General features: G+C 46.0%; 1 protein-coding gene across 1 annotated transcript in view; it reads left to right on the top strand.

Annotated features, from left to right (window-relative positions):
• Window positions 1-954: 954 nt before the first annotated feature.
• Tnfaip8 (TNF alpha induced protein 8) overlaps window positions 955-24,114 on the top strand; it is a 115,433-nt gene continuing 92,273 nt past the window's right edge. Inside the window, exon 1 of the mRNA XM_048419060.2 lies at window positions 955-1,094. Coding sequence (XP_048275017.2) covers window position 1,094 — 1 coding nt within the window. The 5' untranslated portion in view covers window positions 955-1,093. The remainder of the gene's footprint in view (window positions 1,095-24,114) is intronic.

The raw sequence follows: 24,114 nt of genomic DNA, 5'->3' as shown, positions 1-24,114 counted from the left end.
TGCACATATTAAATTAGTTAATACTGTTCTCAACACCCTGCACAGAGCTAGTCGTGTTAGTAAATGTTTATGCGACAGGTAGGTTCCTCTTACTCCCACGTGGATGGTCCTTGCCAGTTACAATAGTCACTCAGGAACAGCCTTTTAACAGAAGGAAGTCCCAGAGTCGGCTTTGTCCTTCTGTTTCCTCTGGAGTCTATTGTTCCTCAGGTAAAGCGAAACACATCCTAAAGTGTGTGAGTTTAAGTGTGCATGTCCAAGACCACAGGCTTCCCGCAAGAAGTCAACAGGAGACATTAACCCAGAGATAGATGGTATCCCACAGCTGTGACAATGGAAGGCAAAGATCTGCAAGCGCTTAGAATGTCACTGGGTAATCTTTAAACGAGGAGGGAGAGAGCGAAAAGGATGGAAGGGAGGCAGGATCCAGAGACCTCCACAAGTCATCAGTCACATATATGGGTAAAGTGTCAGGCAGGGTGTAAATGAGCTCGGCACTATTTGACCACACATCGACTAGGAAAGTGATCTCATTTATGCAAAGAAACAGATCTCTCAAGCAGGTCTTGGCCGCCAGCACCCAGAGGTCTGGGCTACTCTGTGAGCGCCCATTCTGTCCTCCGTAGGTGGCACCGACCACTGAGTACAGGGGCCCTCAGAGGTGCTGATCCAGCCGCTCCGCCACCAGTTCCTGGCCACACAGCTCTTTCTCTGCCTCCAGACCCCGCCCTAGCTGGTGGCCTTTGCTTCGCCTCCCGCCCAGCAACTCAGCCCCTCCCCAACAGCCCCTTCCGCAGAGTTCCTGCCCCGGCCACGCCCCTTTCCCACCATGCCACGCCCCTGACCTCCTCCCTGCTTCGCCACAGCAACCTGGCCACTCCCTTCGTCCACCTCCCAGCTCCGCCCCGGCATGCAGGCTCCGCCCCTGCCTCCTCCCAGCCCCGCCCCAGGGGCGAGCTCCACTTCTCCCGCGCTGGGGCCCGCCGGGGGTTGTTAGGGGTCCGGGAGCGGCCAGCGGTCCAACCTCCGAGGGTCGACGTTGCGGGACCGCCCCGCTCTTCTCTCGTCCCGGCGCCACCGCGCCCTTCCTCCGAGTAAGTGCTTTCCTCCTAGGAGTGGAGGCTGGGGAGGCGGGGGTAGGATCAAAAGAATAGTAATGATAAAACCGGACACTATTTTGGGACTTTTAAAGTGCTCCTGGGGACGCACTTGCAGTTCGCCCAGAGCTTCGGCCTTGAGAGTGGGTGTGAGTGGGCGCGTGTGAGGAGTGCAAGTGAGTGTGAGCGCGTGGGAGCCCGCAACTCGGGAAGTCCCGTAGTTTTACCGTGCCCGCGTCGCACTGTGGACCCCGGTTCCGCTGCTGGGAGTCTACCGCCTGGACGACCTCCTCCAACTCCTTCGTTGAACCCCTCTCCACACCCCTCCCTTTCTTCTCTGACTTTCTTCTTGTCATGTCCTCCCGATAACCCGCCTCAAGCGCTGAAGCAAGGGTTGCCTGTGTTCAGGATGCCCCAGATTGCAGACTGAGGTGCTGGCCTCAGATTGTTATCCAATCCTGCATTGTAAAACCGTCAGCGACCAGTTTTGCTTTAAGATCATGCGGTGAAAAAAAGTTGTATGCCTGTGTGCGGTTCTGAATGTCCCACGTGCTTACCCGTGGCGCCGAGCTTCCAGCACCTGCTGGGAGAACACCTGATGGGTTCCCAGGGCCTGATGACCCAGGACTGCTGATATGCTTTTTCAAGACCAGTCTGATCCAAAAACGACTTGGGCATCTGTAAGATGTTCATTGACTCAGCAACACCACGTTTCTAAATTGATTGATTTCCTAACTCACAGCACCAGCAACTGTAGTTACTGCCCAGTGTTGAAACAGTAACGTCGTCCTTGGGTTGCTTAAGTCTGACAGTTTCATCCCTACTGTAAGTTGTTTTTATTGGGGAGGGGTCATCAGTAACTCTCACTGCACAGGGCCTACTTCTACCCAGAAAGATTCCTTCATCAGTTTGCTGCATCCTAACAGACGTACTGGCGCTTGAGTTGTTCCCAAGTTCCCCTCTAGTCACAATTTCTGGTTTTCCTCCGGCTCAGTTTATTTTTGCTGTGTGCTTGCTATGGAAGTAGAATTCCCATGAAACGTCTTCCACATCTTTGTTGAGAATCCTCTTGGATGCTGGTAGGGAAAGGACACTTTGAATACAAATTATTTCCGGAGGTGCATGGCTAACAAAACTTTGTAGCTAAAGAAAAGAAAGAACCCTAGCAGGGCGGCTTTTCAGCCACCAGCCTGCTTTGGTGGCTGCAAGGTGAGAGCTGATAAATCACTCTAAGCGCTGCTTATCACAGCAGATATTTTTATCATGCAACGAATCCTGTATTACACAAAGGTGTTTCCACGCCGGTTTAACTAAGGCAACATTATGCTTTGCAGTGTAAACGTATGACTCCATTTTTGTTTAGGGACAGAAATAATTATCACACTTAATTAAACACCTGGAAACATTTATTGCCACCTTCTAATTAAATCTGTCATAGGGAGTGAAGTCAACACCTTATCGCTAATATTCTAGGTAGTCATATAATTATCTTTTCTTGGGTCTTTTGGGATGCTATTTCCCTCAGTATAAATTAATCTCCGCCTCCACTACCCACCTTCGGAACTTTTGCTTGCAAAGGGAGTAAATAAAGCTTAGGAAAGTAAACTAGGTCTCCTCTCCCTGTAAAGTGTAAATAGTTTAGATAATGAATGTTTTGTGCTTACTGCTCTCACGACAGTTTTAGATTTTATAAGCCCTTACACATCTTACTAGATTTCCTGATTTAAGAGTCATGAGTAAATCATCAAATGGAGGAATGTGCTACCAAAAGTGTAGCCCTCTTGTACCAGTTGTAAACACTATCTTCATGGGGGCTTTACTCAACTGTGCCTTTTGTTCTCATGAGTTTGTGTTTACCGAGAAAAGGAAAAGAGACTTGCTGAACTTGAAAATCCCATCTTTGCTGTCTCTTAACTCTCTGTCTTAGTTTGCTGCCTTTTGTGGCAACGTCATGACCAAAAGTAACTAGGAAGAGGAAAAGTTTGCAGTCCTGTTATGGAGGGAAGTCAAGGCAGGAACCGAAGCCGAGGCCATGGAGAAACAATGCTTAGTGGCTCAGTCCCCATGTCTTGCTCAGTCTGATTCTTCCAGAACCCAGGGCTACCTGTCCAGGGGTGGTACTGGCCACCATGGTCTGGGTCCTCCCACAATAATCGTTCATCAAGAAAATGACCACACAGACTTGCCTGTCGGCCGATCTCACAGAAGCCATTCCTTAGCTGAGGTTCCCTTTTGTCGAGTGAAACTATTGTGTGTCAGTCTTACCTAATTTAACCAGTACACTTTCCATGTGTGATTGTATTGTTAGATACAGTCGCTGTCTGGGTTTTGAGCATATGTAAGGACAGACTGACTGTGCTGCTTGGGCCCCTGACAGAAACCAGAGCTGAGCATTCTGCACTGGCCAGGCACAGAGGGTTTGCGAGGTCAGCTTTTCTGCAGTTTTCCTTCTGTTGAAATCAGACGAAAGGGTATGCGGAGAGAAGTGATTGCATCTAAAAGTGCTTATTAGAAAATGCTCTGTGTGTGTGTGTGTGTGTGTGTGTGTGTGTGTGTGTGTGTGTGTGAATGGTTGAAGTTGAGTGGGCCATCATGTCAGCGCAGTTAAGCCTCTGCCCTGGAGTTAGCCCTACTTTGAAGCAACACAGCCGTACTTCGAGATTTCCCTCAGACTCAGATGTGAGTTCCACACTTAGCAGAGTGACGCTTCCCCATCCTCTCAGTTTTGCACGGTAGACGTTGAAAGGACCAGAAACAAGGTAGTGACTTCCAGGAGTCAGGGGAGAGATAACAGTGACAAACACAAGCCCCCTGTGTTCTCCGGGACAGGAAGAAAGGCAGAGAGCCATGGGGAAGCACAGGGAATCTTAACTTAATCCCAGTGCACAGGGCCCATCCGATAGAGTAGACAGTTGGTTCTGATTTGGTATTTTTGGGACTCTATGGCTGATACAGAAACTAAGAAGGGAGCTACAGGTGGTTCCTGGCCAGGGTGGCTTCTCTCACCTTCCTGCTCTGTTTCTTACACTGCCCACATCCTGCATTTAATACCAAAGCTTACAGTAAGAACTTAACAAACACCCTCAAGATGCTCTTAACTCAGTATTAGTACTTCCTTGTATCTAAGAGTCCTTTTCATTTTCTGGTGTCCCATATCTGGTGTTTGTGACTGTGGACTGCAGCTTCTAGACTTTTCTTCTCTGATGCTACTGTCCAACAGATGGAAATGAATGTTTCCTGGAGGGGAGGAAGAAGAAAGGGAATATCTTGTCACAAAGAGTGAATGAAGAATAATTCCCAGTGGAAGCTGGTTGGTTTTTAATTTTTGTTTTGGCCTGAAGATAAAGAAACGAGTTAAAAATAGAAGGTGGGCGATTTCAGAATGTCAGTCAAGAGGTACCTTTGAAGCCACTTCTCAGTGGTCCTAGACCACAACACCCAGGGCTATTCAAATTTGGAGGTACCCAGTTCCTCATTCTAGCATGTAGGAGGTGAGTGAGTGCCACTTATTCTTGCAGCAGCATTAATTGAGCTCTTAGTGTATGCCTGGTAGTTCATAGCTCTCTCTTGTGTATCTGATGGCCTGGAAGGCTGGTTGCTTTGTACAGAGAAGGACATTGGTGAGAAGGGGTGCCCGCGAGTGAACTAAAATTTTCTTATGTTTCACAAAGGAAAGGTACTTACTGAGTATAGTAAAAAGATCCTCTAAACCATTTTTATTTCTCAATGATTAGAAACGACACTGGGCACATTTTTTTCTTGACGGAACAGCCATAAGCCTGATTCTATAATGTTTTCTTTCCTTAAACATTTGTGTCAAGCATGGATGTTACTTGGGAAAAAGTGTTTGAAAATATCCCCATCTCAGCAGTAACCAGGTAATACCTACCCCCATCCTTTTAGGGGACAGTTGCTTTCTCTGTAGAAGCAAGTACTTGTGGTCCAGGACTAAAGTAGGAGGTCGCTAGAAGGCACCAGTGCGGGAGCCCCTCAGGCCAGTTTACAAACAAATCTTAGGTTTAATTCTTTGATAACAGACGAGTGTAAAGTTCAGATTTTTTTTCCATGCTTGTTTTATCGGTGGCGGGAGTAACAATGGCTGGCTTAGTCAGGAAGTGCTAGGTTAGGATGACTCCACTGGAGTCAGCTGCTCATGTCTCAGCCACCACGAGCTATGTTACTTTGAAGGACTGACATCAGCTCTCAAAGCCTGCTTCCTCAGAGTTGGTGACAGGATCTGCGTTATATGGTGGCTGTGTGGACTGAACTAAAACCTTCTCAGGCACTCAATTAGTGGTAGATTTGTTTTAGTTAGCCAAGTTGGTGTCCTCTCAGGAGGGTGCTGATGACCCCGGGCTGTCGTAGAAAAGGAAGGATAATGGTAACTTGTGCTGGTTGTACCTATAGCATGAGTGTCTCCCCTCCCCCACACACACCAAAGGCAGCTGAGCCCAGCTAGCCGGGTGAGTGTAGCACACTTGCCCTGAGTTCCTGCTGCAGGATTACATGATTCCATGAGGGTGATGCTGCTGCTGAATGAGCCAGCGCAGGACTGCTGAGTTTGTGTGTCTCAGCGTCTCAGCACAAAGAGCTCCGGTGTCCATTCTCCCTGCACACGAGGGATGCTTTTTTGTTTTTCTCTTATGTGCATTGGTGTTTGGCTTGCATGTGTGTCTGTGTGAGGGTGTCGGATGCCCAGGAACTGGAGTTACAGACAGTTGTGAGCTGCCACATGGGTGCTGGGAATTGAACCCAGGCCCTCTGGAGGAGCAGCCAGTGTTCCTAACCACTATGCCATGTCTCCAGCCCCCGGGGGATGCTTTTAAGACCTGTTATAATGAAGCTGTGACTAGCGAACTGGTCTTTCACCGCTCCCATGTTTCAAACAGGTATTGAATACAGAGCAACCGACCCAGATTGCTGCTGCCCATGGCTTTGCAAGAGACTTGCTTGGACTGATGTGTCCTTAGCCTAAGTATGAACTCCAGAAGACAGAAAGGCAGAAACATCGTACTCTTCTGGGAACACAGCATTGAGCAAAGCATGCAATATGTGACTGGGTATTTGAAAGGAGCCAAACAGTAGAAGGAGGCCCAGACAGCCTTCTTACCTCTTCGGGCTGGATTCACTTAGGATAAAACTCCCCACTTCTAATCTGATTTATTTATTTATTTATTTGGTCTTTTTCTTTTTCTTTTTTTAAAGACAGGATATCTACATATTTCTGTCTGACTTGGAGCTCAGTGTGTAGACCAGACTGACCTTGAACCCAGAAAGATCCTCCTGCCTCTGTGCTACCAGCTGATTTATTTATTTTTAAAGATGAAAAACTGCTGAGAAGTTAAGAATATTCTTTGTCTGTGCAAAGAGCCGGAGTTCAGTTCCCAGCACCCACTCTGGGTAGCTCAATACCACCTGTAACTTGAGCTCCAGGGGGTTCTGGCTCCTCCGGCCTCTGCCTCCACCAGAACCCGGTACCTGCACCCCCGTGTGCACATATACACATTCTTACATACGTCCATGCACATACCTTACAAATAAATCTGAAAAGAATTCTTACAAAATGGACTTGAATGGAAATGGCAGGTGCAAGGGTTGTGGTATATGCCATGACAGTCTTGTTACCAATGCTTTCTTGTCCTGGGCTGTCCATCTGACTGTGCCCAGAGTCACACACATGCAGACACCACACCAAAGGCCATGGCCTTATGGGCAAAGGTGCTAGCACAATGTTGGCAGCAGATTTCAAAGTTCAAGACAGACTTTGATGACTCAGACCTTCAAGAAGCAAGCCCAGCGTGTGACTCCATCATGAAGTGATCAGGAAACAACTCCTTTATTTTCCCTTCTCTCTCGCTAAAACGATGAGGTAGTTTTTCTGGGAAATGGCTGGTGTTTGATTAAATAACCCTGTCACCACCTTCGTGTAGACAGGCCCCCAGTGACTCACAGGGTGTACCTGGGAGAGGTGACTGAGCTCAGACCTCCTCAGCTTCCGGAGAGGACCTCTGTTTACACTCTCGGCCTCTCTGCTCCTTGGCTTTTATGACCTGCATCATTTGGTAGGACCCAAAGTCACGGCTGCTTTCGTTGCCCATTCGGGAGACTCCGTGTTGCTGGAAAACTTGGGTGGCAGCGAGATCTCTCCCTGCCTGGTGGATTGTGCACTCGCTGCCTTCCCAGTGGGAAGCCTCTGCTCCGGGAGCAGAGTTTGGGATTTTTATGGGAAACCAAAAAGGCAAATGTGTCCATGCATCTTCTGGCCTGACAACCTGTCAATAACTGGGAAAACTTGAAGTTGTAGGTGAATGTTCTTGGGTTCTATTACCAGGGTAGACCTGGGAATCTGTTTCTACCCGCTGCTCTACCCTTCCCTCCCCACACCCAGGGAGCTAATGCACAGCAAAATGAGAACCTCTAGCCTGGAGGAGCTGTTTTCATGTCTTGTTTGAGAAAACTTATTTGGATAGCAGATATCTACAGGGGTTTGGGTGTGTGCATGTCCCCCCTCAATGTGTGTGTGTGTGTCTGTGATTTCTGCCTCTGCACGTAGGGTGGGGGCACATATATATTCCTGTATGTGTATATGGAGGTGGGGGGCGGCAGCAGGGACCCGTGTGCATGTCCATGTAGAGGCCAGAGGCTGATATCAGGTGTCTTTTTCTAGCACTCTCTGGTTTGGGGACAGGTTGGTTCATTGACCCTGAAGCTTACAAATTCGACTAGACTGACTCATGAGGTCCAGGGATCTGCTGTCTCCTCCACCACACTGGGGTACCCACCTGCCCCCTAGAACTGGGATTACAGACGCAAGCTGCCAAGCTGGGGGTTCAAACTCAGGTCTTCCTGCCTGCGCAGCAAGTACGTTCGTCACCAAACCATCTCCTTAGCCCAGGATTATTATTTTCTGTGTACAGAGGGGCTTTAAAGGTGAATGAACATTAAAATGAATTATACACAGAGAATACATACCCATCTTTTTTTTAAAAAAAATTATTTAACTTTATGAGCATTAGTATCAGATCTCCTGGGACTGGAGTTACAAACAGCTGTGATCTGCCTGTGGGTGCTGGGAATTGAACCCAGGTCCTCTGGGAGAGTAGCTGATGCTCTCAACCACTGAGCCAGCGCTCCAGTCCCTGCATACCCATCTTAAGAAATAACCAAGTCGTTTTGTTTTTTCAAGTCAGTCCTCACTGGATTGGAAGTAGTGACAGTCAAAACTTGTCGTGGTACCCCAGAAATAAATCCGCGTTTGACATCCATGGAAGGTCATGTAGGAGGATCTGTTCAGCATCCAGTGGCTGGAAATCTGTCAGTCATGCATGATGGTACCTTTGTGGGTTTGCTGTGTGGCTGTCCTGAGCACGTTACAAGGGCTTTGTAGGTGGCTGGTCTAGGATGACGTCCTTCTTCCAAGCATGGCCTGAGACTTTGAGCTGCCTAGTGACCCATTGTCCCTAACCCAGGCCTGTAGTACTGCCCTGAGGGTCTAGAACCTCCTGGAATAACCTGTCCTGTTCTCACATTTCCTCCTTGATTGTGCAATTGTAGGCAACCAGAAATAGACCGTTGATTTTTTTTCTTTGAAGCCATCCTGCTATAACTTCTTTTCTTTTCCCTTCCATGAATGTTGGGTTGTGTTAGTACCCAAGACCTCCTTTCCTTCTACTGAATTCTGATTACTTTTAGAGTTATCATTCTAATAGGGGTTATGGAAAGAATGGATAATAAAGGCCTCATCCTGGTGACAGCACTAATTTCAGTTAATCCACTGCTTTTGCCTTCTAGCTTTAAATATTTAATTGGTTCTTAACCAGGATGGAGATGGATGGATTTGAGTCCAGCCACTGTCCACTAGGCTTGATGGCCCAGATCCAGTACACCAGGCCTTCCAGCCTCGCCGTTTGAGGAGTGAGCAGATGGAAGAATGGGCAGTGACTTTGGAGACAGATGGCAGGAGAGAATGAACCACTGTCTGCCAGCTGCACAATATAAGCACATCCTCTCCAAAATTGTCCCTTTAATCACCCTTAAAATTCTTTTCCCTTTTATGGCTCCCGTTAGCATGTGTACAGTCATGGTAGGAGTGGGCCTGTCTGAGGCTGCCAGAATACCTAGTTCTTAGTCTAAGATAAAGATACCAGAGGCTTGGCTTCTCCTGGGCCATCTCTCTATGGTTAGCAGATGGCTACCTTCCCTCTGTGTCCTGCTGTGATGTCTCTGGTGTCTGTCCCTCTTAGTAGGCCCCAGTCATGTTGGATTCACCCTTATGACTTCATTTAACCTTAATTATCTCTTTACTATCTCACATCGGGAATTTAGGACCTTGATATAAAAAAACTTAAGAGGGACACACTCCTATGCACAATAACCAGGTTTTATTGAAATTAAAAGGCGAGAAAAATTTTCCTTTTAAATTTATTGATTTACCCTGTACTGTGTGAGTGTGCACGTGCATGCACACTTGTGTCATAACACATGTGTGGAAGTCAGAGGACAATTTTGGGAGTCAGTCTTTCATCATGTGGGTTCCAGGGATCAAACTCTGGTTGTCAGGCTGGGTGACAAATGCCCTTATCTGACGAACCATCTTACTGGCAGGAAGAAGTTGGATTTTTGTTGTTGTTTTTAATTTACCTACTCACTTGATGTATTTGGGTTCTGTCATTTTTACTGGTGACCCAAGTGGTATATTTTTGTTCTTCAGATTTGAAAATTTTCCTTTTTTAATTTTAGTTTCTTTGTGTGTGTGTGTGTGTGTGTGTGTGTGTGTGTGTGTGTGTGTGTGTGTAGTCTACAGGTTGATACCAGGTGTCTTTGCCAATTGCTTTCTACCTTATTTTTGTAATTAGGGTCTCTCAGTGACCCTGGAACATGGTGACTCGCCTAAACTGGCAAGCCAGCCCAGGGGTTGTCCTTTCTCTCTGTCTCCCCGATGCTGGGGGTCTTCTGGCTTCTTTATGTTTCTGAGTGGATCCTGGGGATATGAACTCAGGTCCTCGTGCTTGCCAGCCAGCCCTTTACCAACTGAGCCATCTCTTCCGACCCATGAAGAACTTTCTTGTAGTTGAGATCTGCTAGGAATGGATTCTCTTGATGTGCCTGCCCGGTGCCTCTGTGTATCATTTCCTCTGTTTATAAGAATACCAGTCAGGGTGGGGGGTGGGAGGAAAGGCCCAATCCCAGCAAAGTTTCGCTTTAACAGACTCAGTTCTGTAACGGTTCTGTCTTTAGGTGTGGTCGCACTCTGAAAGACAAGACTTCAACAGACGGATCTTGGGGAATGCCTTTTTACGGAAACACTGCTATGACAAAATGCCCAACACTGGGTAATTTATAAAGAAAATAACTTAGCCAGGTGGTACATACCTTTAATCCCCACCCTCAAGGGAAAATGCAGGCAAGTCTCTGAGTTCGAGGCCAGCCGGGTCTACAAAACAAGTTCAGGGACAGCAAGACCTACACTGAGAAACTCTGTCTCAAAGAAAATAAAAAAGAAAAAGAAAAGAAAAGAAAAAAAGAACTTTATTTCTCACAATTCTGAGAACTGAGGAACCAGACATGAAGGCATCAGAAGTCTCTCGTAAGATGCTTTCTTATTTATTCACCTGAGTTCACAGACTGCATTTATAATGTTAGTCTCTGAGGCTCCTGACTCAAATCGCTGCTCCAGAGACCTCATGTCTCAGTCCCATTGCCTTAGGATTTATGTTCAGTGATGGCCGGATCATACTCATCAAGGACCTCTGGTATGCAGCTAAGGGGACGTCCCAGTCATAGTGGTTTCAACAGTAAGAACACTAAATTATTTTATGTGAAGGGTAGTCTGTTGTCGTCATCAGCGGCTTCAACAGTGTCATTTGTCTCCCTTCTTTCTCTTCTCTCCATAGCGTGGGCAGACCGTGGTTTCTTTAGCAGTGGGCATGGCCCGCCAGTCTCATCCAGAGGTACTTAGTAGGGAAGTGTGTGTGTGTGTGTGTGTGTGTGTGTGTGTGTGTGTGTGTGAGCGCATGTGCGTGTTGGGGGGCACAGGGCATGATGGAGGTGGCCATGACACAGTCTCTTGTTGAATCCTTCTCTCCATTAGATGGGAAGGAGCTTTTTCCTGACGTTTCTCATTGTCTAGTTACACTTCAAAGGAAGCTGTATGACTGGACAGTGGCCATGGAGGGAGAGTGCTACTGCAGTGCTCCCCAGTAATTGTGTCAACGGGAAGAAGAAGGAGGGCTAGACACGTGGGCTGGCCAATAGCATCTGAAGTAGCCCCGAGTTGCCCACTAAAAGGCTGTTCTTGACAATAATTCGAGGTCTTATTGTAATTATAACTCTCTACTTATGATGGTAATGGGAAGGATACTTTTAAAAAATTCTAATGTTTTAAAAATTATATATATATATGTATATTATAGTAAAAATTATATATATTAAAAATCATAGGTGTGTAAGGATCGCCAGTAGTAACTTTATCTTCTCGATCAGGGGCTTATTAAAATGGCATTCTTACTTCGGGGACATTGTTTTTGAAGACAGAAACACTCCTGACATTTCCAGAAACTTTTGCTACGTTGGTAATCATGGCAAACATTAATCAAGTTCTGATGATGGGCCAAGTGTGTGTGCTGGTGCGTTATACAGCGATTCAGTTTCACCTTCCAAATGGAACCACGCGGAAGGGACCACTGGCAAGCCTCTCATCCAGGTGAGGAAGGTTAACTCCCACACCCGCAGCTTGGCAGCTTGTCCAGCTGACCTGGGGCCACACCCTGACTCAGCTGCCTCACACACCGCTGCTCGGACTGCCCTAGGGGATTTGCTCCTCAGAATAGCTGCTAGGAACACTCTCATTTCCTGTGACCTCTTGGCAGCCATTAGGGCTCCGGCCAGATGGTTCTACGGTAGCTGGCCTCCATACTTCACTCTTTTTTACACTGTGGTGTTTTCAGTTGCTGAACGATGCATCAAGGGTTGTGCTGAGCTGCCCACTTCACATTTCCTGGGGGGACACATGTCTCTGCACTGCAAGGAACACTGAGCATTTAACTGCCTTTTGTGCTCCCCACAAAGTCTTCCCCTACAAACCCCACCCAAGACTCGCATGTCCCAAGCTTGCTTTGAACTCCTGACATAGCTGAGGATGACCTCGAACTCTTGATCCTCCTGCTTCTACTTCTGGAGGACTGGGGCTGACAACCAGGGCTAGGCCAGAGGTGTGCCAGTGGAGTGATGTCACCAGCCCAAGCAAAGTCATTTTAAATCAAAGCTGTCCTTGAGATATCTTGGAGCACATCCTTTGTTACAAGCTTCTCAGCGTATTTTGAAATGTTATGTCAAGTTTTAGTTGCCCCTGTAAATGAAGACGATTTACCTTCAACACAGAAGCTTCACTGAAGCAGAATCCTGGGAGCCTGGTTCCCAGCGCCTCTGTCCAGCATCCTGCGGTCCCTTCCATCAGATGCCTACCGCACTGACATGGCCAGAGTTTCTTAAACATTTTATTCTTTTTTATAAATTGTAGAATAAAACACAAATACCGAAAATCCACACAAAAGAAACCCATGACTTACTGAGGTATTGTAAGGCAGGCATGTGTCAGCAGTGTTAAGACAGCCCCTGGGTGTCCCAACCACACATCCCTCTGTCCCTCCAGAACAAGTTGACCTGCTAGAAGGAAGTATTTCTTAGTGCCTCTCTTTGGCGGTATCACCTAAGTGTGCATTCTAATACACAGGGCTTTAGTCTTGCTCACTGGACAGGAAACATTCTTGGTGTGTCTTCTAAATATCGTTAGTGAGATGATCCCCTGACCGCCTTCCTCTCCCGAGAACTCACGAAGGGGCGGGGCTGTTCCTGCAGGCTCCTTCACTGTCATCACGATGCAGCTCCTCCCTTGCCTCCTGTTTCCTACATCTGGTTCCAGTGTCATGGACTCAGGCAGGACACTTCTGGACAGTGGTGGACTATGCTGTCCCTGGAAGGCCCCTGGGCCTGTTTTCCCACTTTCTGAAGGATGCAGCCACTGATCCGCCGTGTCTAGATGGATCAGTTCACTGGAACTTGCAGAGTGGGTTTTTTTTTTCACCTCTGCATTTTTATCATATCAATTGTAGGCAGAATAATTTTATAAAATGGGCCTCTTCTTTGATTATGAATTGGTTTCCTAGAGTTATAGCTCACATAGGAACAGCCAGATAACTGCTTATGTCCTCTGTTTTACCGAATTTTTCTAGAATTAGTTTCCTATCATTCTTGGAAGGTGACAATTAGACTTTTACTATTTTAAACTCTTGCTAGTGTGTGTAAATATACTTAATGAGATTCCAACTGTTGACATTTTAATTTTAATCTTCGTGAAGACTTAGCCAGGGCTGATGACCAGGGATCCTCTTCTATTGGCTCCGGAGTCCTTCCATAATGTGTTTCCTGCCATACTAAAGTGATTCAAAGCTTGTTCTTCATGTTTCTTGCCTTGACCTGCAATGAGTCTCAGAATCTTTGGGCTTGTTTATTTTTTTCAGACCATAAAACAGTTGGGAGATGGCCCCTTCACTGGAACAGGTATTCTTTCTATGATTCTCTTGGGTTCCAAATGGGAAAGGCACACACATCTACACAGAAACATAGAGTCTTATGAAGATAAGAAACTTTTTGAGTTTCTTATTTCTTGATTATATATTAAATTTATATTTACACACTATGAACATTGTAGGTTTTTGCTTGTTAATTTCTTTTTCCTCCTTTAGTAGGAATCGGTGAGAGCTAAAGTTATGTTTTAAGTTTTAATTACTGTGCTTAAGAGATCCATAAAACAAACATACCTCTGACAGTAAGCCCCTCTTGCCCAAGGACAGACAACTTCCTGGAATGCTGGGGGCTGTTCATGTAAGATAATAAACCACATGTTTTTTCTTCTATAAACAAGGTGGGTTGTCCCAGCTACATGGCATGTGCTTGATCACATGCAGGTGGGAGGTATGCAGACAGGAAGTACATCAGGATGTATGCTTGCCTCTGATTGGACGAAGGTGGGAAATATGTGGCTTTGTGTTTTTTTGTCTTTATAAGCACTAGACTAACGTAATTCACGGCCATTCTCTAAGAATCCCAGGTATGGTCTTGGCCAGTGTTCATTTTTCTGGCCAGTACTTAATAAAACTTGCATCAAATTTGACTCAAAAATTGTGGTAGTGGTTTTATTCTTGCTCAATGGGATCAACAAATCCTGTTTTGTTTGCTTTTGTTACAGTAGAGAGTATTATTTGGCATACGTCATGCTCCTGCTACCCAATTTATTTATATGATTTACTCTCCTCACTGCAAGATCATATAGTTATCATATCAAACAATCCACCCTGTAATCTCCATCTAGTGTTATTTCTGTAGGTATTTTCACCAGTTCCCACACTGGAGCCTCTAGACACTCCAAAGTAAAGAAGATTCTCAAGTGAACTTAATAAGAAGGATACATAGGAATGATAGCCTCTAGTTTATTGCTAACATTTTGTGACTTTTGTATACAAGTTAGAGTCAGTTTTGCTGGGTATAAAATTCACAGCTCACATTCTCCTTCCTTGAGATTCTAAAGTATGTCACCCTTGTCAGAATTCCAATGATGAAAATAAAACTTTATTTTGCTCTCTGTGGTCCATTCTTGTAACACTTTGGAGGGCACCAATCATGCTATGTATCTGTTTCAATCAATCTACTGTGTATCCAGCATTCCAGTCCTAGAATTAGTGAGCTGTTATGTTACCAAGTGCCGGCTTTATGATTTGATCAGTCCTATACCAAATAATCTCCTCTTCCTTTCAATCCACAATAAAGTAACTCTGTGCTCTTGGTAACTACAGCACTTTTGTCTTTGAAAGCTCAGCTGAGCCTTATAAAAGTGTGCACAGCTAGCACTAAACACGTGTTTGTTTGTGAAATGATGTGGACGGGTGTTGGTGGTTTTCCTTTCCTTATTAGCCTGCGAGGAACCGCCCATCCTTTTGAACACTTTTCCTCCTGTGAGGTGAGGCTTTGCCTCAGGTGTAGCTGTGCTTACTGAGGCAGCTCTTCCTCGGGCATATGTGTGGCTGCAGTTACCCATGGGTGGCAGGTGGTCCTCTGTACTCAGTGTTGGGTTGTCAGACTGTGTTCTTATTGTATCACACACATGTAACCTCCACTCTTTTCCCAATAGGGCTCCATGGTGAACATCAGCATGGTCCCCATGCCTTTTTCCTCTGTCCATACATTCCCTTCTCATTTCCTTTGTCTTAGAGCCATGTTCCCACGTCTCAAACCTGGCATTTGTAATCACTGCTGTCTCACTGGGTGCTGGGGCTTCCACCTTCTTTGATAGGCACCCTTTCCCTGTTTTTGCCTGCTTTGTTCCTTCCTTCACACACATACACACACACACATACACACACACACACACACACACACACACACACACACACACACACATGAAGATGTGCCTGATGCTCGTAGAGTTAGAAGAAGGCATCAGATCCTCTGGAACCAGGGTTACAGATGGTTGTGAGATGCCATTGGGTGCTAGGAATAGAGCTCAGGTCCCCTGTAAGGACAGTCAGTGGCTCTTAACCACCGAGCTTGTTATAACCACTCTGGTCCCTGTTATTACCACTTTAAAGGTGCAAAGACTCAGCACTTTGTTAGCCAAGGTCAAAGGGAAATCTGACATTCGAGCCCATCCTTATTAATATGTTTAGTCTGCCTGTGAAAGAGTGAGTTTGGTTATGACATTTCATACTGTGTATGGTCTCTGCATACAACCCTCACTCTCCCTGTCCCTTCCCCACGCCAGTTGCAGGGACTGTCCACCATTGCAGGTACTCTGTCACCAACTTCATTCTGGGACACATGAAGGCGCTTGCCATTGGTCAGTAACAGATTAGGCACAAGGGTGAGCGGGTGGAGCTATTACTCTAAGTTTAGAACTTTTATTTCCTTTCTTTGGAGCTGTTAAAAATATCTCATCTCGACCCTGGAGCATGATGGGAGGGAGAAGAGGTGAGTCAGATGGAGCTCTGTGGTTCCCGATCCATTGTCAGAAGTGCAAACTGGAGAGCTGTGTGTCTGTCTCACTGGCAGCAAGTCAGCAGTGTTCGCTGTGCCCTTGCTAATTGACACCTCAGCACTGTGTGTGGTGTGCATGTGTGTGGTGTACATGTGTGTGAGTGTGTAACTAATGTGTCAGTTTGAGAACTTGTTAAGCATGTCAATTTGGTAAAGGAAAAGTTTCAAGGCCTCTGAAAAGGTGTTTTTTTTTTTCTACATTGTGTTGTCTCCACATATTCTCAGAATCCTTTAAAAAATATGCATTTGGGGCCAGTGAAATGACTCAGCAGGTAAGGGACTTGCCACCGAAACTGCTGTTATTAACTGCTGTTAATAAGAAAACCGAATCGCAAAAGTTGTGCCCTGACATCAGCACACGCTCCATCCTCCACCAAGTAATTAAGGTATAATTTTAAATGCTAAGAAAATATTCATTTGGTCCCGGGTTGTGGGAAACACCTTGGACAGGTATGCGGGTGGTGGTTTTGTAGTAACTGACTGTGTTATCTTGCTGACTGGTGGATGCTTTGTCAGCCTGAAAGTCTATGTCTAAGAATGTAAAGCACAGACTAAACTATCTGTGGGCCCTCCTGGCTCTGGAATCCTTAGGTTCCCTCCACGATCACAGGTGCCAGGGGAGACCAAAGCCCTTCGTAGAACCAGGATGACAGTGTCCTGGGTGCCCTGGGAAGGGAAGTTGCACTGCCTGCCCTGGGATAGAATGGGGAATGTTGCCCAAGGAGCTTGGGGTGGGAAACCAGAATCCTGGCTCCGAGTCTTCCCAGGAGGCTCCCGGTCTGTCCAGTGTTGTCCTGGAGAGACTCTGGTGAGTAAATTATTTTTAGACTATCTGCATGATCCTTTCCTCACTAAGTGACTGTTCGTTCTTACATTTGCTAAGTGGAGAACCCATCTGTGACAATATCAAGACGCTAATACGAGTGGCCCACAAGCGGATGAAGTCTTGTTCCGAAAAAGGTTCATTACGGTTTGGTTCTTAAGACTGAGAAAGGATCTAGAGAATAGCTCAGGGGTAGAGCACTCACCTGTCTGCATGAGGCCCCATAGTCAATCCACAGAATTGCAAAATAAACAAAATAACATCTAAAACCCTTCAATGGCTTCAATATGCTTGGCTGCTTGTGTCCATAAAATGGTGCTTCCTGGAGTTGAAACCCTACGCAGCCTGAGAACAAGGTTGGCCTCTGTGCTCCGATATGGAAAGATCTTTAAGACAGATTGAGTTAAAACACCAAATAATGATCTCATTATGTTTTTTAAAAAGGCGTATTATATGTTTATGAGTGCATAGGCATTTGTGAAAAGAATGAACACTGTACCATTAATAGTAGAACACTGCAGCTTGGAAGTGTTTGGAAGGAGGTTTGGATTTCCATTTTATTCTGTCTGTAGTGCTCCAATTTTATAATAAAAATATATTTGGCAAAGGAGAGACTTTAGATTTCAGTTGAGGTTTGGAGTCCTTCTAATACCCCCTTTGAAAATCTGAATAAAAATAGCTTGCTTGGGAAAAGCAGAGCGCATACAAACACCTTGGCCTCTCAGCACTGGGTAATTCTCCAGCTCCATCTCCCCAGCCTGTCCTCTTTCCAAAACACAACTCTCTGGTGATTGTGTTTCTTTAGCTCAGAATGGTCCGTGGTTCTCCAGGATCTGCTGAAGTCCTGAAGGGTGGTGTGGTAGAGCATAGGCCTGGCCTGTTGGCTCATCATCCATCCGTGTACCAGGCATAGTACGCACGCACGATACACTGGAGCGCCATGCGTGTCCCCGAAACTGTGTTTGACTTCCAGGTCTCAGTCTTTCTTATAACAAGTGAGGAACGAATAGACTGGCAGGTTCCAAACTCCTTGTGCAGCCCTCAAGGCTCTGACCGCACCCCTTATCTTCCTTCCCATTCCATCTCCAAATCCCTAGCAGGTTACAAACCACACCCCGCAATTCCCTGAGTGTGCCAGGGTGTACCCACGTCTTCTCTGTCCTGGACCCAGCCCAGGTGATGCCTCACAAACCTTCTCTGAGTCCTGACGTGCTTTTGCTCTCGCCAAAGGTCTGATAACTCCTTCCAGGTCTCTACTTTTACAACAAACATTCTTTTGCAATGCAGCCTCCCTCTGGCAACTCCTCAGGTGGCGCGGATGGAACTATCTCCTGCTGGTCAGGATTTAAGTCCAACCTTTCCTGTATTAGCATCCAGAAATAAGGCGTGTCTTCAGGGATGCTTTCTGGTCCATAATTACCATAATGTGCTACATCTAAGGTCCTGCGCTGGGAAAACCGAAGGCATATCTCCTTTATGAGTTCTAAAAATTCTTGTATCTGATGCTGCTGTACTCTCTCTCTGTCTTTTAATATATTTTCAATCAACTAGCCATTCAGTTGCTTTCTCCTTGTCCCATATTTTTATATTTACAAATTTTACTCCCGATATTACTGTCCCGCTTTATTATCTGAGCGCTCACTACTCACGTGTCCACATGTGGTGAGGTTTTTCTCTCGTGTGTTCCTCACGGTCTCCTCCGTGGCCTACATTATTGAGGTATAATTAATAAATAAGGATTGTAATCTCTTCAGGATTTAAACTCTGCTGATTTGACAGGCTCCTCTGGATAAGGGTCACCACAGCCAACAGTGGACACCTTCACACTACAGTTACAATCTGCATGTACGGTCAGAACGCATAAGATCTGCTTTCTTAGTAGGGTTCCGTGTTATTAGCCCCTGACGCCACTCTGCACAGTAATAAATCTCAGAAGAACTCAAGGCTTGCACCATTTGACCAATCCTCCTTCATCCTCTCAGCCCAGGCAACCACTGTCTACTTTCTGCTTGTGTGAAGGAAGTCTTGTCAGCAGTGCGTATTAACGAGTGACATCATTTTTATGATGGGTTCAAATACTTTTACTCTCATTCAAAGGATTACTTGGCAAAGTCCAGTGTGAGGGCTGGAGGGATGGCTCAGTGGTTAGCAGCACTAGTTCTTGCAGAGGACCCAGGGTCTAGTCCCAGCATCTGCAGGGTGGGTACTGGGACACAGACTGGAGTTAAGGAACTCCAGTTCCAGGGGACCCAGTGCCCTCTTCTGACCTCTGTGGGCACCAGGCATGCGCACGATAAACAGACCTATGTGCAGGCAAAACACTTTTAAACACAGAATAAAAATAAAGTAAAAAAAAAAAAAAGAAAAGGCCTGATGCTAAAAATGAGACTGTTCCCTCGGAATCCAGTGTGATTAATAGGTTAGACTGTCTCTTTCCTCTTACAGAGTTTATCCTGGAACTGACTGAGGAATTTTTAGGCAACCAGGATCTTAGGGTGGTTCCCATGTCACCACCCTGTACTTGAATATTGTAAGGTCTTATCTAAGGAGCCGAGATCTTATCTTGATAGCCGAAAAAGTAAACATATTACACCCACTATTAAGACAACTCCCAGGAAAGTAAATTTGGAAAGAAAGCACAGGGAAGCTGCAGACGCTGCATGAAATCGTATTTCCTTTCTTGGGTCCCTTCCATCGTTGCTCGTGCTCACCTGTGAGTAACTGGAGGACTCGAGTTTCGCACGGTGACTCCACTTGAGGCCGTTTCCTGCCCGGTTCAAATGCTTTCGTGCACATGGCTCTAACTCAAGAAGAAACTCTGAAAGTTCACCTGATTGCTACCTTTCCAGCTGGAGACTGTAAAACAGACGCTGCCAGAGGAGCGCCGTGATGTACTTTTATAACCAGCGATCTTATTCCGATATTATCGAGATGGACGGAGTAAAACCATTTAGATGATCCGTTGATATTTGTAGCACACGCAGAGAGATGAAGCTCTTCCGGCCCTTACGAGCCTGCTCTTTAATTAAACACACGTCCTTGTGAGATTAGACAGGTTTTTGCCTAAGCAATGGCTTTTTATTTACGAAGGTGTGTTGGCAGCAGCTGGACAGCAGCCCTTCCTTATCTGCAGGTTTGTATAACTAGCCACAAATTGTTCAGTAATAAAAATCCATGTTTCTTAACTGAAAGGATGGGATAATTTACACAGACAAGTCAATCTTTAAGGACTCTGTTCAGAAGAACTGCATCTACCTGGTACCTATAGCCAAAGAGGTGTGGATAACTAAGGAAAGAATTAGGCTAAATGCCAGAGTCTCTTTGAGGTCCGTGGATATAGTCTCCAAAGAGAAAGAGGGCTATTAAGCTACACCGAATTTAACAGGCACTAGATACTCTTTTTTGGACCTGATCTTGCTTTGGCCCCAGGTGAAGCTGACAAGGTTTACACAGCGTTTTGGACTTACAGCCACGTCAGCTCCCTTTGACCTTGAGAACCAGCTAACTTTGCTGTTTTTAGCTTTCCTTTATAGAGCAGTTTTAAAGTATGTTTCCTTCATCTCCCATAGTCATTAATACAAAAGTCCTTTCAACCTGAATTTGCCTTCTGTTTAGTAATTAGTGTGTGTTCAGTGGTCACACCTTACCACTTTTAACCTGAATGATTTGAGAATTTCATATGGTGTAAATAACTGTATTTACACTATTTCCACTTCTCCCTCTCCCTCTTCCAATTCTTCCCGTTTTCGACATCCTCAATTCCTTCTTTAATTCATTACTCGTTCTTCTATAGTTATTATTGTTGCACACATACATACATACATACACACACACACATCCACATCCACATCCATACACCCATGTACAACCTCTGAATCCAATTAGTGTTTCCCATATATATATAGATTTAGGCTGATCATTTAGGCTTGGGCAACTTATCAAAATGTTCATCCCTGAACAAAACTGATTTTCTCTCTCTCTGTACCGCTGTCGCTCTTCAACTAGGGGTGGATCCTTGTGTACCCTTCCTTCATCCATCCTAGAATGTTGACTGGTGTGGCGTGGCTTAGGTCTCGTACAGGTAACCCTATTGTTGAGAGTTCACGGCTGCATTATTCCTTTCGTGTCTAAAAGACCCCTATGGTCATCATCCCAGTCCTCTGACTCTTACAGTTGGCCACCCCCTCTTCCTCAGTGTTCCCCAAGCCTTAGGAGTAGGGCTCATGTTATAAATGTCCCATTTAGGCTTGGGAACTCCCACGGCCACCTTCCTCTCTGCATTTGACAGGTTGTGATTCTCTGTAATAGCCTCCTGCTGCCAAAAGAAGATGCTTTGGTAAGGGAACTCCACTTATGGGTATACACATAAGCATTCAGAAGGCAGTTGGACAATATATTAATTAGCAAAATGGTAGTTGTGGGTTCTTCCCCAATATCAGTCCACCTCTCCAGCCATGGGTTCTTGGCTAAGTTTATAATTCTAGGCATGGATTCCCTTTTATTGTGTGGGCCCTGTATTCAATCAGACAACTGGTGGCTGCCCCCAAAATGTTGCTGCCATTGTTGCAGCACTGGGTATCGCTTGCTGGGCTGGTCATGACTGGGGTTCACATGTGAGTAGCTAGGTAGGACTACTGATTGTCCGTCCCCGTTAGCTTATGTAGCACCTTCTGAAGCTATGAGAGCTGGCCCTCAAGGAGGAGACTTCCAGATCAGTACCAGATTTTGTCCCATGGCCCACAACTGGAGTGTGTGATGTCTTCAGCAGTAGGTTCTAACCCTCAAGTCTGAGCAGGCAACCAAGATCAATGGAATAGTCTGTGCTGTTTTTAAGACAAGGCATCCCTTGCCTGGCACTGGGGTCAGGATTAGATAATCTATGGTTCCTGGTGGAAACATTATCCTTCTGTGGGGGGTAACTACAACACACACAAGCTTATAAAACAGTATTTCCCTATGGTCTTTTACATCATTCTCATTCCTACTTATCCCTCCCTTCTCACTCCACTGGTTTTCAAGGTTTACTCAGAGTTACACTCAAACCTAAACATTCAGAGTTGAGGGCCACAAACAGGGGTGGGCATGTGCAGTTTTTGCTGGGTCTGGGTTACCTCACTCAGTGTAATATCTCCCAGCTCCATCCATTTACCCACTCGGTTCATGATTGTCCACCTTATCGCATTAGAGTCTGCAATTTCACAGAGAGAATATTACCAAAGAGTTGACAAGGTCTTTGTGTTTATTTGTGGTTTGATTTATGAAAGGGCCCACAAATGCTTTGTTCTTTCCCCTCTTGGTTTTGTTGTTTTTATAGCCCTTAATAAGAGATAGTCAGTCTTGCTTCTCTTTCACCGCAGCCTCAGTAGGTTTTACAAAGACCTGCGTGGAGGGTATTTATTAGACTGGAACTTAGCCCCAAGTATGAGAGAGCACCAGCATTGACCTGGAATAGCGGAGGAGCAGGACCAGTCTCTGGGTGGGGGCTGCAGCGGGGGACATGCCTGGCGTGGCTCCCTAGGCCTGACTGGGGCTGCCCTCTGTGTGCTGTTGTCAGACACCTCCCCGTTCCCTTGCTCATGACTGACACTTAATGACCACGTGCTCACTCGCCACACGTGACCATGAGTGCTGCTTTTGCTTCTCACGCTTCAGTGGGAGAGTCCTGGGCCAGAGGTGCTCTGGAGCCTGTTGTCTCGGATTATCCTTCAGACCCAGGGTGAGGATCAGAGTCCACACTGCTGTCAGCTGTTGCTTCCACACAGCCAAATGTTTGCTTATTTACTGTGATTTTTTTTTTCACATGCTAGGCTACCATTGATGCATATCCTCAGACCGGACCTTATTAAGTCTTAAAGTTCACACAACGCCAACTCTGTTTCTCTCTCTTGATTATCTCTCTCCCTCCCTCCCCCACACCCGCTCTCACCCTCCCACTCCCTCTCTCAAAATCAATATAATGTCAACCCAAGACACCATTTTACCAACTATTCCGTTTAGTATTTAACTTCTTTTATCTTATCGTGAGTTGATCAACTAGTGATCAGTATCTAACCTTGCATATAGAGGTCATGAATTGGGGAGCAGTGCAACTGTCTGGTACTGATTTGAGGTGTCTCATAGCTTGAACTCACAGAGCTGGCCAGGTCTGCAAAATCCAGAGATTCTGGAGCGATTTCAAGATGGCTTCCATATATACTGGCTTCAAGCCGGAGGTCTCATTTCTCACATTCCTTTTCTGACATACGGGCTTTTTGGAGTAAATCCCTTACATTGTGGATGAGTCTCCCTAGAGACAGTGGCCCAACATAGTTCACGTAGAAGACTCAAGAATCTGTTATAATCAAGGCCTGGGAGTCACATAGTCCTGTCTACAGTTAGCTACACAGGTGCAAGGAAATGGGTAGCACTGGGAAGTAAGAATCACCAGGGATGCCCTGAGGACAAGCTGATTCAGGAGGCAAAGATCAGCTGAGTGTTAAAGGACACAGTGTTGAGTGCCTTGGCAGAGGAGGTGAAATGTGAAGTTGATGGGCTGGCAGTGGCTGGGGGAGGGGAAGAATGTCCTGGAATAAGGACGAGGAGGAAAGGCCTGGGCAGCACCTGGTGTCTGTATTCGGGGCTTTTAATACAGTTTGGCTGGAATGAAAGCCAGCAGGATAAGAAGGGGTCAGCACCTGTAAGGTCTTAAGGTGGGGAATAAGGCTCTCTCCGGAGGGTTTGAGCTGACCAGGAGCCTCATCACTGTAGCTGGCATTTGGGTGTGAGCTTCAGGGTTGGGCGCCCTCCTCTTCCTCACTGTTATCTAGGTGCTCAGCTCTTATTTCTAAATTCTGTGAGACTCTTGCCCCTGCCTTGGCCGCAGACTGCCTGTACTGTTTGACGTCCATGTGTTTGTTTTATCACATGGAGATTACAGGTGCCACAGGGCCTAGCCTTATCTGTTTGTGTTTCTTCTGGTGTGCAGTAAACACTTGCTAGCTGGTGGATAGTATCGGCCAGTCACTCTGTGTGGATAGCCCCCATTTCCAGCTTGTGGTGCATAATGCAGTTAAAACATTTTTCAAAAGATTTCTGTGAGTGGAAAACATCCCGAGTTGCCAAAATATT

The sequence above is a fragment of the Myodes glareolus genome, chromosome 13 (genome assembly GCF_982192425.1).
Source record: "Myodes glareolus chromosome 13, mMyoGla1.1, whole genome shotgun sequence".
Classification (NCBI taxonomy): domain Eukaryota; kingdom Metazoa; phylum Chordata; class Mammalia; order Rodentia; family Cricetidae; genus Myodes; species Myodes glareolus.
This window is presented reverse-complemented; position numbering and strand designations above follow the sequence as displayed.